The 15,942-nt window shown below is 43.8% G+C and overlaps 1 protein-coding gene across 2 annotated transcripts in view; it reads left to right on the top strand.

The window, feature by feature from the left end:
* Window positions 1–15,942, top strand: part of SPOCK1 (SPARC (osteonectin), cwcv and kazal like domains proteoglycan 1) — a 524,236-nt gene that overhangs the window by 385,060 nt on the left and 123,234 nt on the right. For both annotated transcript variants that reach the window (XM_009209152.3, XM_009209151.3), the window contains one exon: window positions 290–416. In XM_009209152.3, coding sequence (XP_009207416.1) covers window positions 290–416 — 127 coding nt within the window. The remainder of the gene's footprint in view (window positions 1–289; window positions 417–15,942) is intronic.

Genomic DNA, 15,942 nt, shown 5'->3' with positions numbered 1-15,942 from the left:
TTTTTTTCTGTGTGTTGTAAAAATCTTCCCATGTCAGTAGTCATGTTTTCAATGGCTACATTGTTTTCCTCAGTCCATCTGGTTTGTTGAATCTATGCTTCTGGGACAAAATCCTCTGCTTCCTATCAATGAGTTGGAGCAAATGGAAGTGCTGGCAAAGGCCCTCAGGATCCCTCGGCCTGGTTGGGTAGTCCTTTATTTATTTGGCCTTTTATTCTGGGAACCTAGAGGAAAGACTCATAGCGTCTAGAACTTCAACTAATTTATCCCCTTTTTTTCTCATCTTTAGGCAAAAGAAGGGGAACGTGGCCCACAAACACTGGGTTGGACCTTCGAATTTGGTCAAGTGCAAGCCCTGTCCTGTGGCACAGTCAGCCATGGTCTGCGGCTCGGATGGCCACTCCTACACATCCAAGGTTGGCTTTCTTGTCTTTTTTTGTCATTAAAAATACTTCATGTCAGCTTGTTCTAACATGTCTCTGTGCCAAAACTGGGGCTTGGGAAGTGTGGTGGGCTCCAGGCCTTGCCCTTCAGAAGCTGCTGCATGAACAGACTCAGAGATGTTCTCTGGCCATGGAGACAAATAAAAGCAAAATAAAAATATTCTATCCTGTGTAACTGGGCTGATTGAAGGGTAAGAAGAAAGGATGATTCTGAGAGTGGCGTGTAATCCTGAAGTTAATCTAGACAAGCTTCCTGGAGAAGGTGGGATAGCCAGCTGTTCAAAAGAGGCAAGTCACATAGCTCGGCTGATGGGGAGCAAACTGGTAAGGGAGGCTCAGGATGCTGCCTTGTGCCAGTGCAGCGGAAGGAAGGGGTGTGATGTCAGTGTACACCTAATCCACACTTACTGCACATCTTGAATGCATCTGCCCTGCACAGGCCCCAAATAAGGCACTGTTCTTTTCTAAGGGGGTGCCTCAGGGATTCACAGCCTAATAGGGGTAGGGACAAGTGTGTGACAGGTCATTTTAACTCAAACCAACAAAAAGAAAATGATTTCATAGAAAAAGGGGCTGGGATAAAATATGTCTATTTATATTTATTGGAGGGATGAGGAAAGGCTTTGTTTCTGTTGGAAGGATGAGGAAAAGCCTCTTCTAGAGGGGCATTTCACCTAAGCCAATAATAGGATTTACAGGCAGGGAGGCAGGGGTTATGGAAGTAGAGAAAGGAGGTGATAATTTGTTCTTGGAACTCTCTTTGGGTGAAGCATGGCCATTTGTGTTTGAGAATGGGTACTGTTTTACCAGGATAATGGGACTCTCTTTGGGTGAAGTATGGCCGTTTGTGTTTGAGAATGGGTACCGTTTTACCAGGATAATGAACTAAAGGGAAACCATAGAATTGATGGGAGTTTGTTTCTTCATTTTCATATCCTAAAACCACCCCCTGAGGGTTTCAACACTGTGGTAGACACAAAGGAGCCAGCATATGGGTGCGTGTGTCAAGGTTTTCTGTAAGACATGGTGGGTGGAAGTAGAGCTCTTGCCCTCCCCATCTCCTCCAGCCAGAGCTACACCATTTTCATCTGTCTTCCTGTTTTTCTGTGTGAGGTTTAACTTGCAGAGTGGAGTCCGTGACTAAAGAGAGTTGCTGTAGGGGACATCGTGGTGATGGTTCTTGGGCCTTTCTGCTGGGACCTCCTCGTCGCCATGCTCCCACTGCACAGACAATTGGCAACTTCTATTCCCTGTGATCCCCTCACCACCTTGACCCTCACACCATGGAGATGTCACAGGCCCACGATGATCCTCACTGCTTGCTGTCCTCAGAGACTTATCAGGGTTATTTAGAGGCTGTGACCACTTTTCCCTACTGATTTTGTGATGCGTGGGTCATATATCCTTAGGATTTTGTCCACTAATAGTTGAGTTTTATCCTCCCAGGTGTTCACATTGTTCTAACAAAGGAGAAGAAAAGTGTGTTTCTTACAAACAGGAAAGTGGAAAAGTACATATGTCTGGCTTGTACTCAGACCCGTGGAATCTGCTTTAGGATTCAATAGCGTATTCATTGTTTGATTGGTTCCTTGGTTCATTCAATAGACATTTGAGCCATTTCTAGTGCCAGGCACTGTACTAGGTGCTGGGGAAATTTATAATATAGTGGGAATAAAAGAGTTGGCTCTTCTTCATGGCCAGACTCAGGAATCCTTAACTCTGTAACTCCAGACCTGTGCTGTGGGTTAGAAATTCTTTGTCTAAGATTATAGCCTTTCTCAATAGCCATAGCCCATCTCAGCTCAATTAAACCCACACTTCCCCATCCCCTTGCTCTTTTTAGCCACTAATAGATTCAATATTTTTGATAGTTTGTAGTAATAGGACTTGCTTTTGACACTCCAGCCATGTCTGGAATGGTGGATTTAAAGGGGACACTGATAAGTCATTTCTACCCCCCCCAATTGCCAAAGGCAGATCAGGCCATCACTGCCTTTCCCTTAGGGCGCAGATGCTAGGTGTGTAAACAGTCATCTGGAGATGCTGTTAAAATGCAGATTCTGAGATGACGGGGTCTGACATCTGCACTTCTAGCAGTTTCCCAGGTGATGGCCAAGCTGCTGGTCCACAGATCACACTTTTAGTAGCGAGGATGTCAGTGTTTATAGGACCCTTCTAATAGGTCTCCCTGCCTCCAGTCTGCCCCTCCTGCTACCCCAAAGTCCATTTCCACATATCCAAAGAGGGGGAATTTTTGTAATAAAAGTCTGTGTGTCTCCTGTGCTAAAAATGCTTGGCGAGCTCTCCCTTGCTACTAGAACTGAGCTCAGGCTCTATTGTTATTAACAGGGCCCTCCAGAGCCTGCCCCCTTTTACTCCAGGTCACTCATCATAGAAAGAATCTTTCAATGATTTGTTCAGCAGCTCTTATTGAATACTTGCAGTTGTTGTACGCACTGTGCAAAATATGGGGTAGGGGCAGTAAGGGACTAAGACAGGCACCATTCCTGCTCACTTGGAGGTTACCATCTGGTAGGGGACACAGAAATAGGTAACCAAGCAAATAAATATGTAATTTCGAATTTTAGTAAGCGCTACAAAGCACAGTTCTGAGACAGAGGTTAGAGAGAGACTTGCTTTATAGGGGATGGTGATCTGGGAAGCTGTCTCTGAGGGGGTGTCCTTTAAACTAAGAGTGGAGGAGTAGAATGTTCCAGATAGAGAAAATAGCATGGGCCAGTGCAGTAAGGCAATGTGAGGTGTTTGAAGAACCGTGAGGATGCCCCTGTGGAGAGACACGAGATGAGGAAGAGAGGGAGGATATCGAAGCCGTCTAAGCAGGGACACTTAGCCAGCCTGGAAGATGAGAAGATGATCTGGCAATTCCAGGCTTGAGGGATACTCGGTATTGTAATTGCCTTAAGAATGTGAGATCCCAGAGGCAGAGACCTTTTGTGGTGGCTGCTCAGGCATGGGGTGCAGTACCTAGTGGCTGCTCAGAAAATATCATTACCAAGAGAGGAGCCAAAAAAGAGTCTAGCTGAGAAGGAATGGGGAGATTCCAGTACACATAACTCAACTTGGATTTGAGTCAATGGGGTGGAGAGAGCTTTGCAATAGAAAAAAACAAGCCATCCCTATCCTGGGCCAAACTGCTTAGCTGAAAACCCAACCTGGGGCTCTGGCAGAGACTTAGCAGCTCCTTGCAATGTTTCTCTCTTTGTGAAGATCCTGTTTGTGGTGTTCAAATTATTCCCTCCAGCTCTGGAGCAAACTGATCCTCAGCCTGAGACTGGAGATGAGCCATGAGATGTCTGAGTGCTCAGGACCGTTTGGGCAAGTGGCGTATTGTACATCAAACCCCGGTACAAACCTGCTCACTGACCTCCGTCTCTCATTCACAGAAGGAGCTTAAAATGCCAGCTCCCTGTGAACCTTGAGCTGCAAAGAACAGTGGTAACCTGTCAGAATGGCTGAAATGCTGTCAGTTGCCCAGAGAATAGCTCTGGAAATGTTCGCTGGTCAAAGCCTCCTGGTAGTTTGGGCAGGAAAGTTGACTTTTTGGATATGGGAAGGCTGCCTGCTTACAGGTACTTAATAGCTTGCTTGAGAGTCAGGATTAGGATTGAGGAGACCCCTTTGCAATGACTCCTTATTCTTCATAAGAGGAGTGGCATGTACATACTGCTGGGCCTGGCCCTTAGACCTTCCCAAACAGCATCCTGATGTTCTTTTGGTGTCTTTAAGTTCCTGAACCAGCCTGACCAACTTCTCAGTTTCCCAGACCTGCTGAACCCCTTTCCTGGGGTGGAAGAAGATGTCTAGAGCCCTCTTACCAAAGGTTGTAGTATTCTTCTCCCATATTCCATACAGGATATACCGAAGCCCCAAAAGACAAGGATAGTGGGAGTTTCACACCCATGGTCTCCTGCCTGGGTATCTGTGATCTATTCACTTCTATTGGATGTTAAAGGGAAAAGAGTGGTGGGAGGGGCACTGCAGCAGTGGGAAATGGCATGGGTGTTTATTCTTGGCATTAGTGTGCTGGTCTTCTGTCTTATGTGAACATCTAGAAGTTTGTGTTTTCTCTTTCTTAATGTAGTGGGGCAAATATTACTTAATCCGAAGCTGTGCATTGATTACTGAAGACTTCTGAAGCAGAGGACAATTCTAGACCCCTGAGGCTTCCTTCCAAGAGGGCTATTTCAGTCTGGTTGGATTGACTACTGGAGTGTTTTAGACATTGCTCCTAAATACATGGCCACTTATTTATGGAGGTTCAAAAAGATGATTTAGTCTCCCAGACAAAGCTGTTGGAGACCACCAGTAGATGCAGATGCTCAAGTAATAAGAGTGAATTAGTTAACTGTAAAGGAGCAAATGACTTCCCATCCCATGGAGTTAGAACCTTTTTTGGATCATTGGTGTCAGGAAACAAAGGACAGATGAAACCATGATGCATGTGTAGCTGGAGGTGATTCAATGTCATTAAGTCAAAAATCATAAAAATTAGTTTTGGCAAAAATATATTACTGCCCCTGTCCCATCATCACCAGGGAAACCCACACTCCATAATACATAGTCACACTTCTCCAGGTGAATTGTTTACTCCTTCAAGACGGGTTCCACGGCTGTGGGAGCATCACTGGCACAGCTGGAGGAAGAAACCTGAGCATCTTCCTGTCCTTGATGCTGGTATCTGTCCTTGCGTTTCATCAAACGAGCTTTCCTTCTGCTTCTGGGTCCCCAGTAGTCAGAGGTTCCTAGAAGTGGGGGATGCATTGAGGAGTCTTTGTCTGCAGCAGGCCTCTTCTGTTGCCCTGATACCAGGGACACCACTCAGAGCTGTGTGACTCCCCCAGGATCAAAGATAAAGTACACAGGAAGGCACAGAGTCTTGAGATGAAGGGATATGAGATGTTACATGGCAATAAATGTTTATTCAGACGCTATAAAGCATAATGCATAAAAGATAAGGTACAGAAGGGCACTACAGGGAATTGACAAATGGAAGGCCAACAGTGCAGCTGCTTTGAGAGTGTGATATAGACTCTGACCCTCGCTTGGCTTCCAGGATCACCCTAGTAATTTCTTAACTACTCTTGATACTACATTTTTATGGCAAGGAAGACTGAAGTAAATTTCTGAATTTATTGAATTCAGAAATTCAATAAATATGTATTGAGTTCTTTTCTCCTCTGTACCATACACTGTGTTAAATACTAGGGATATGGCAAAAGACAAAATAGACAAAGCCCCAGTTTTCACGGAACTTACAAGGAAGATAGACAAATTGAAAAGCAGTCTCCTTTCATTAGAATAGGTGTTTAGATAAGGGACATTTGGGAAGCTGCAGGAACACAGAGCAAGGCCACTTCAACCAGTTTGGATGTAGAAGGAGTCTTCTTTGGGGAAGCGATAGTTCAGGTGAGATCTTAAGACTGGAAAAGTCAACTAGAGTAAGAGCTGGGGGCACAGGAGCTCATTCAGTCAGGGAGGAGGGAGTCGAAGAGGTGAGAGAAAGCATGGCACCTTGAAGGAGCTGGTGACTGTCAGTGTGGCCAGGTCTCATGTGAGGTAGGGAAAGGGGTTCACTAGCTGTAGAAATGAGGCTAGAAAAGTCACCAAGGGCCACATTTTGCAGGGGCCACATGAAGGGGTTTGGACTTTACCTGAAGAGTACTGGGGAACCTACCAAAGGTTTATATTTTTGAGTATGCTTACAGTGGCTGCAGGGTGGGCATGGTTGGGGCAGGATTGGAGGCAGGGTGACTATGAGAAGCCTCCTGGAATCATCTAGGCCTGGTGTGAGGGAGGCCTGGATTTGCAGAGAAGGTACAGGGATGGATAGAAAACCATCTAAAAAGGTATTTAGGAAGCTATAGCTGGTCTTAGCAACTATTTGAATTTCAGATATAGAGTCATTACAGCTCTGAGCCCAGGAAGACTTTACCTTCTTCATCTTAGCAGGACTTGCAAGGTCCTCTTGCCTGCAGCTTTGTGGTTTTGTCCTGGACCATCTGGGAGCCCAGCACTTCTGGAATCCTTTCCTTTCTTTTCTGTTATCAGCATAGAAAGAGGAAAGCTTGCTGGGGGCCTGATTGCCAGCTTTTAATTCTGTCTGCTGGAAGAGAAGCACTGATGCTGCTGACTGGACCCTGGGTAGCCCAGGCTTCACCCAGGTGGGCAGTCCCAGGCTTTCTCTCTCTGGAGAAGAGAGCTGCTTTAGAAAATGGGAGGAGATCTGGTGAGGAACTGGGCTCCTGGGAGCTCAGAAAGGAGCAGAGGAGGAGGTTGCTACTGCTCCAGGTCCTGGCCGTGGTTGGGATGGGGAGGGGTTCTCATTGTCAGGCCTCCTTTGATAGGACTGTATGGACGTCTCTCATCTGGGCCCACCTGACTGAAGCTCAGATGTCAGGGCTGACTGCTCACTTCCCAGCACTGGGCCTTGTCTTTGAGGAGAGGGCTCACCATGCACCCACCACCACTGTGAATCTTGAGAGCCAGCACCGTTCTCTGGCATCAGCTTGGCTGTTGGTAACTGGCGACCAAGCAGGCAAACACCCGTCTGCTGTCACTCCCCTCTCCCTGACATTCTCTTCCTTAATTGCTGTTAAACAATTAGCAAATGGCTCATTTATGTCTCGACACAGAAGAGAGATGCAGAGTTAAGAGCTGCTGTGGAGGAAAATGTTTCTCTTCCCTTCTGCCTGCGCACGTGAGGGAGTGGAGAGAGCACTTGCTTTACAGGGTTGGCATTTCTTTCAGCATATTGTCGCTGCAGATTATATTTTTTTTTCAGAGGCATCTTAATAGTTTCCAACAATTGCTACCTTGTAAAGGTCATGTTTGAAGTTCTTGGCAAGTAGAGTCTGTATTGGCCCACATTTCCGAACAACAGGCTATTCTCAGGGTTGGAGCAAATCAGGGGTGTGGATGTGTAAGACTTCTCAAGATGGCTTTAAGCTCAGCATGACTTCTTTGTTTCCCACAGGCTTTTATGACCTTGTGACCATGTCAGGCATAGGAGGTTTTTATGTGTGGTTACTTTTCTTTTACGCAGAGTTGAGACTGTTGGTGTTTTCAGGAGTGTTTTTTCTGCTCCCACCAGACCTGTGGGTTGAAAATTGGCTTTACTTGCAAATGGCTTATTGGTGATGGCCTTGCTTCTGAATAAGCAGAAAATAAAATTATTGGAAACTGAAGGCAAAAGATTGCACTTGCACATGTTGTGCATCGACAGGCTGGAACACAATGGCAATAGCAATGGCATTAAGGATGAGAGAAGCAGCAGCTGCAATTAGGCAAGTCACTGGGTGTTCCCATCTGTGCAGCACTGAGGGGAGATGAGAAGTTAAAATTCTGATTTCATCTATGTCTACTCTTGGGTGGGAAAAAGAGACTTGTGCAGATAGACCGCAGTGGACACCAACAGTCCAATAAGGCAGTGGTCCCCAACCTTTTTGGCACATGGACCAGTTTCCTAGAAGACATTTTTCCCCCTGGGCCATGGCAGGGGATAGTTTGGGGATGATTCAAACACATTACATTTATTGTGTACTTCATTTCTATTATTATTGCATTGTAATACACAATGTTGTATAATTATTTTGTTGTAATGAAATTAATTATACAACTCACCATAATGTAACATCAGCAGAAGCCCTGAACTTGTTTTCCTGCAACTAGATGGTCCCATCTGGGGGTGATGGGAGATAGTGACAGATCTCCAGGCATTAGATTTTTATAAAGAGCATGCAACCTAGATCCCTTGCATGTGCAGTTCACAGTAGGGTTCTCACTCCTATGAGAATCTAATGCTGCCGCTGATGTGACAGGAGGTGGAGCTCAGGCAGTAATGCTCGCTTGCCCACTGCTTATTTCCTGCTGTGGGCCAGTTCCTAGCAGACCACAGACCAGTCGCTGTCCATGGTCTTGGGGATGGGGACCCTGCAATAAGGCATTTGGGTGGTAGATTTTATTATTTTGATTTTGTTTGTATTAGTCCATTATCTCACTGCTATAAAGAAATACCTGAGACTGGGTAATTTATTTTTAAAAAAGAGGTTTAATTGACTTATGGTTCTGAAGGCTGTACAGGCTTCTGCTTCTGGGGAGGCCTCAGGAAATTTATAATCATGGTGGAAGGTGAAGTGGAAGCAGGCCCTCTTTATGGCAGGAGCAGGAGGAAGAGAGAGCGATGAGGAAGATGCCACACACTTTTGAACAACCAGCTCTCCTGAGAACTCTTACCATGAAAACCGCACCAAAGTAGGGATCAACCCCCATGGTCCAATCACCTCCCACCAGCCCCACCTCCAACACTGGGGATTACAATTCAACATGAGATTTGGGTGGGGACACAGATCCAGACCATATCACTGTTGCTTAGAAAAAGCCAACAAATGAAGTGGTATGTGTTTGGAGAAGTACTCAGTGGCATCTAACCAACTCCATGCGATTTTGCTTTATACATTCAACAATTTGAGGGTTAGGGACAAACACTCAGTGTCAGATGCCTCAATTTTGCCTTTTTCACTCAGTCCTTACTCATTTTCAACCTTTTTTCCTCAGCCAAATATCATTTAATAAAAAGAGCTAGTTTACATGATGTGAAAATCCTCAACTATTAGTTTAAATAGAGTTCATGCCCTAGTTTTGTTAGAATCATCCTCTTTTCTGATTTTCGGGGCTTTTGGAAGGAGCACTTTGGAATGATAGTTAAAATATTAATGGTGCATTAGGATATAGGTTGTAGCTGCCATAACAAAAACCCAAATGAAACAGAGGCTTATAATTGGATTACATTTTAGCTCTTGCTCCTGTAAACATTTACCAAGGTAAGCAGCCCAAGGCTGATGTGCAGCCTCCAGACTGGCGACGACCAGGATCTTTTTAGCCTGCTGTCATTCTCAGTAATTGGAGTTGTTGAGCTTCTGTCTCTGGGTCCAGGATGGCTGCTACATCCAGCCAGTAGGATGGAGGAAAAGAAAGGGGGCACAATTGCAAAGCCACCAGTGTTACTTCTGTTTACATCCCACTTGCTAGAATTTAATCATAAGTCCACTGCAAGCTTCAAGGGAGGCTGGGGAATGTCATTTTTATTATAGGCAACGATGTATCCAGCCAAAATAGGAAAGTTACATTTTTAAAAGAAGGACAAAACCGGGCATGGTGGCTCATACTTGTAAACCCAGCACTTGGGGAGGCCAAGGTGGGTGGATAACCTGAGGTCAGGAATTTGAGTCTACTCAACATGGTGCAACTCTGTCTCTACTAAAAATACAAAAGATAAGCCGGGCGTGGTAGTGGACGCCTGTAATCTCAGCTACTCGGGAGGCTGAGGCAGGAGAATCCCTTGAACCCGGGAGGCAGAGGTTGCAGTGAGCAGAGATCACGCTATTGCGCTATAGCCTGGGCAACAGAGCAAGATTCTGTCAAAAAAAAAAAAAAAAAAAAGGAGAACAGAGTAGATATCCAGCAGTCACTACCACAGTGATATTTAAATAATAATAACAATAACAACAGAAAAATAGTAATTATTGAGCATATTAAGTACTATCACATTGTGCTAAGTGCTACAGTATTCTTTATTTTATTTTCTGTATTATTTCATCTAGCTCTCACAGTAAACCTATAAGGTAGGTACTATTGTCAGTCCTAAATTGAAAATGAGAAAACTGAAGCTATACAACTTTTTTTGAGGTCAATATGGCTAGTAAGTAGCAGAGTAGATATTTGAACCCTGGTCTGTCTGACTCAAGAGCCACCGTTTTTACTTCCACAAGTGAAAAACCATCTGAAAAGTAATGTAAAATACTAGTTGTAATATCAGAATGCTTTTGATTTTAATGACAGAAACATGACTCAACCCAAAAAAGGACACTTACTGGCATAAAAGACTAGAAAGCATATTGGGGTAGCCAGGCCTTAGAGAAAGAAGGAAACTTTCAGTGTTGCCACCACTCTGTTTCTTTTCATCTCTCATCTTTGTTTGCTTCTACTTGTATTTATTCTGCAAAGAGGCTTTCTTCCCTCAGCAGAGAATAGGGATTTTCATAGCCCCAGATTCACTTGCTCCCAGCCTAGAAACACCAAAGAAATTTACTTATGTTTTAACCCTGGCAAAAGATTCCAACTAGCTCATTTTGAATCATGTGTCCTTCCCTTAATTAAATATTATATCCAGGCTGATATGGCCCTGTAGTTGGCCTACTCTGGTCACATGAACCTCTTCATCCCAACATTCACTGTGAATAAGAGTTAAGATTTTTTTCAGCAGAAGAAGTGGGAGGAAAAGAGTTTATACTGCATGAATTAAATTTAATAAGTAGTGTACCACCCAGTCACCTTTTTAAATATTAACTATATTAGCCTCATTAAATGCCTGAGCCGGATGACCCTGGTTTGAGCTGGTAAGAATGTATTAAGGCATATTGTGTTTCTAGGAATGGCAGGCATAGAGGGACATGCAAGGCAAGTTTTTATCCCAGACATGATTTTTAGTTGAAGAGAAAGTTCATCTACGGGAACGTGATCTAGTGTCATTTTAATTCAGGATGCTTTTAAACCATTTGGCCTAATGCTTTAATACTTTCTTCTGATCATGGGACACATCTGTCCTCAGTTCTCCCAGCATTTATTTCTTCTTAGAACGTGCCAAGATAACACAGTCTTTCTGGCTCCTGAAGATAAACTTTCAGGCAAAATGGTTATCGTGACATTTTCAGAAAGCACAGATGTTCAGACATCGTCCATTGTGAAAATACATCCACGGAATTTACACAGACTACTTAAGCATGCAGATTAGTCATGAAGTTAGAGCAGAAGGAAGCAATTCAACTAATTATTGTACCACTTATTTCTATGTTCTATATGCAAACATGCATTTAACCAAGATTTGAAGAATAAGTTTTCGTTTCTTCTTCTCAAATGCCCTGAGTAGAATGCCATGTAATGCATTCTACTCATTTGTTAGTGCTTTTGTTAAAAACACATTAGGAAGAATACCTTCTTGTTGTCAGTTCTGTTGAATGCACAATTAAGCCATTTGATAAAGCAATTACCTGAACACAAAGATGCTTGGCCTCACTTCATCAGGAGATGAAATTAAGGATTAGGTAAAATTGCACAGCACACAATATCTCTGCCTACCAATCCTTTAAAAGACAGAAAGGTCCCTGGCCAGAATGAATAGACACAGTGCTATAAGCCTAATTAAATCATTGCAAACAACTTTAATTAAGTTCATGATCATGTCGCTTTTGTTTTTCTTTAAAAGAGACAAACAAAATATTCCCTTGCTGACATTCTGCTCAAATGAGTATGGTTACACTTCTTCACATTTTCCAAGAGAACATTTCAGTGCCAGGATATAGGTCGTGCTCAGAGAAGCTGATCTTATTTTGTAAGCCCTAGGCTGGGGCCTGTGTGTTATATGAGGGAATTAAGGAATATTAACTGGGTTGAAACTTACCATGAGTTGTTGCCATAATTGCATATTGAAGGAAATGTCTTTAACGATGCTCTTATTTTTACCAAAGCAATTTTTTTGTTTCCCTTTTGCAAACAAATGAAACATTTGGGAATCTTTGTATACCATGAACAGAACAGAAATGCTTCTTCCTTTGGACAATGGTGTGCTTCTTGAGCTGCTAGGTTCTGTCCAGGAAGGTTCTCAGAACAGCAAACCTCCAGTAGTAGGAAAGGCCCTGGGTACAAAAGAGCGAGTTTTCCCCAGTTCTCATCCAAAGGCAGTAAGGACAGCTTTTGAATCCAAAGCTCCCCAAAGTCAGGCTGTACAACAGCAGGCAGGCAAGAAACTTGGGTGCTATAGGCACCTGGTGACCCCAAACAGTTTGGTCAGATTGAGCTCATTAGAAGTATTTCTTTGCTTTCTCTTCTCCAGCAGAGAGACCAAAAGATGATATGTATCAGTGAGGGTGGGGTGCCCCAAAGGTGGCTCTGATCAAGATTCACTACATCACGCATGTTGTCTTCTACCATTTTCCGCTGGAAGCTGTCTAGGCCAGCCACCTGGCTTCTCTTTATAGGAAACCAATGCACAACCCAACTGCCAGGTACCAAACGAGGGACGAGGAGAGGTGGGATAGAGAGAATGCATCAATTGTTTTTGGCAATTTAATGCACTATGATGATCCCTCACCCACATCTAGCCCTACAAAAAAGGAGGAACCATTTTCCTGGGATTTTAACTGTAAGGCTTAGCCTAAGCACCATCTCCTCAGTGAACCCTCCTGAGCCCTTCATGCCAAATTAGACCATTTCTTTCATGTAAACTTTAACAACACTCCATATATACTTCTGCTGGAGCACTGATTCCATCACATTGGAAATGTTGTACATGTGGGGAAATCCAGCTGTATGATGGACTAGAGACCCTGAAAACTCTCTGATACTGAACTCCTAGTTATAATGCAGACATTATTTTAATAATTGAGCTTGCAAGGTGTAAGGGAAATCCCTGGTTGTAGGGAGACAGGAGCACTGAAACCTAGACAGAATCCTGACCAGGACTCTGGTGGGTGGGGAGGTAGAGAAGCTACCTCAAGAGGTTTTGAAGTAACAGCTGCATGCTCCAGTGCAACAGTATGCAGCTGTTGCTCCCACACCTCTTGATTAGCTTGACTGGCTCCTTTCCATTGACTGGAGACAATGCCTTAAGTCCTAACATAGTGAGAAGTTGGAGCTGAAACCACAAACATAAATCCAAATCCTTCAGTGGATTCACCCTGAGTTAAAGGGTGGGAGATTTTATATATATAATATATAGATTATATATTACATATATATTATATATTATATATAACATATAGGATATGTTATATATTATATTTTATATGGTATATATAATATATAACATATAGTACATATAATATATAAATATATAATATATAAATGTATGTATTTATATACCATTGTGTATATATACTATATATAATGGTGTATATATGATATATATAGTATAACATTTGGTATACTATATATTATATATGCACACATACATATATATACACATACATACACACATGTACATATATATACATATGTGTGTGTGTATATTTATATACACACACACCTATTTTAAAAAAATCTGTTAGTAAAACAGGGCAAAAGAACACTTGCCGGTTTCAGCTTGGACTCTGGTTAGAGAGAGAAAAGATCCCTGGTGAAACTTTTGTAACAGAGAGCTTGCATTCACTCAGGGCAAAGGTGTTACACAAAACATTTAAAGACACGTATAGGACCCAGACATAAACCAATCAGAAAAATTAGTGACAAAAACTGCAATTACTTTTGCCCCAACCTCATATGTCCATTATACCTCAATAGAGCTGTTTAAAAAGTATATATATTAAATCTGAAACCTGTGGAGTGTGCCCAGAGATCAGCACATTCTTCCATTCACCACGTTTGTTTCTGCGTTTCTCATTTCTGATGCTGGTGTCCTCCATCATTTAGTAAGATCCTGCTTTGTTCTCTCATCTAGGCTGAGGAATGTCAGAAAATGGAGGTGACACTTTTCAAATGTTTTTCCCGTGAAATATTGAAAGATAAAAAAGGTGTGGGCACCCCGAACACTCAATCACTCTGGACTCTCCTTTCCCGAAGAAAGTCTGTGCTTGAAGCATGTCCTGGATTTTACCATCCCTTTGGGAACAAAGCCTGGCTCTCATTTATTGGTGTTGCCCTTCTTCCCCGCCTTTGAGAAGAGGTCTCGGGGGCTGAGCAGCAGCCGGAGGAGCCAACCAGGTTGCAGAGTAGGTCTCCTGAGGTGGCCCATGGAGCCTGTGGAGCCAGTGGCATTTCAGAGAAAGTCTGCTTTGGTGGGAGGAACAGTTCAGACTCATGGTATAGCAAGAATAAACTACTCAAAGTCTCTAAGTATCTGGGAGACAAGACTTGATGGTCGGTGCAGGTGAGGGAAGAGCAATGTGTTTGACATGGCCTCTGAGACTGACGTGACAAACTTTCAGCCATGTAGGTGATGGGAACAAGGGAGGTTGTACCTGTGAAGGTTATGGGTTGGGAGAGGCCACTTTGTCTTCTGACTGCAGGTGTTCAGGCTCCATCCACCGATTCCATGCTCAGACCTTTAGTCCACAGAGTTGGATGAGGCCGCAGACTTTTCTGGCACCTGCTTTGGGATCCTCTTCCGGGGTGGTCCCTTTAAAGTCATCTAACCCACCCACCCTTTGCCAGGCCCCTGCTAGGTGACTGGTCCTGTGTCCAGGTTGCTGCCTGGTTCTGAGGAAGTCACATATGTAAATGTAGATGGTTTCACAGGTCAGCCAGGTGAGGGGAGTACTGGAAGTAGAGCGAGGGTGAGGTACTGTGGGGGGAAAGAGGAGGGCTGGGTGTAGCAGTGTCAGGGTTCAGAGCTTGTCCTTGGCTTGTTAGATATGTGATCTTGAGCAAATTACCTAATCTTCCTATGGTCCAGTTTCCTTGTCCATAAAATGGACATAATAATACTTGTCTGGAAGGGTTTTTGTGAGAATTGAGTTATTACATATTAAATTCATCTAACAGTATCTGTCATTGATAAGCCATTTATCAGTACTCATGTATTATTAATTACCCCCTCCCCAAGGAAGTCTGAAGGATCTTTTGTAGCACACCAGTCCTCCCCCTAGCTCTATTGACCCAGCTTTTACATTGCACCTTCCATTTGCTTCAGAAAGCCTTCTCTGCCTTCTGCTCTCGGGTAGGTGGGATTGCACCATGTTCTGCCCGATGGTGGTGGTAATGGCAGCAGGCACCTCTGGTTGAGGGCAGACTCTTTAGCAGGCACTGGCTGGGGCCAGGCTTTTCTTACTTATTATTGATCCTGTGGCAGCACCCAACGTGGCAGATGCAGTGGTAGTCGGGTCCGTTTTTGTACATTTTGCCAACATGTAGTGAGCATTAGGCCTCAGCAGGTTCGGGTTAGTTTTCGTTAGTGAAATTGGAAGAATCTTACATAGACTGTGAGGCTCCAATAGGAAGTGAATAAAAGCCTGCCCAGCATTGCAAGGGGGAATGTTTTTGCATACTCAGTTGTTCTCCTGGCTCTCTATGACATCCCCTTATTCCCATTCCACCATATATCCATTTGTCCAGTGCTTGCTCAGCTCCTCTGACATGCTCAGTCTGTGTACAGGATGCTGAGGCAGATGAATTGAGCTGGTTGCATTTGCTAGGGCCTGGGAATGGTTATTTGGGCTTTGCTGGAATTTCTAAGCCATGACTCACATCTCTGTCAGACAGGGTTGTGTTGGAAGACTAAGTGACCAATAACTTTGGTTGCTGGGATGCCCATTCCTGTACTGGAACCTTCTCAGGTCTGCCAAATGTGCAAGGGAGTCAGAAAACTGGGCTTAAAACTGCTTCTGCTGGGCAAGGCTCCCTCCCTAATAAATTAAGCAAAAGCAGCTCCTCTATTCACAAGGCCAGAGACCAGGGTCTGCTCCTCAGTGGCCAGCTTCACCTCCCTTGA

Source organism: Papio anubis, chromosome 5 (assembly GCF_008728515.1).
Source record: "Papio anubis isolate 15944 chromosome 5, Panubis1.0, whole genome shotgun sequence".
In the NCBI taxonomy this organism is placed as follows: domain Eukaryota; kingdom Metazoa; phylum Chordata; class Mammalia; order Primates; family Cercopithecidae; genus Papio; species Papio anubis.
This window is presented reverse-complemented; position numbering and strand designations above follow the sequence as displayed.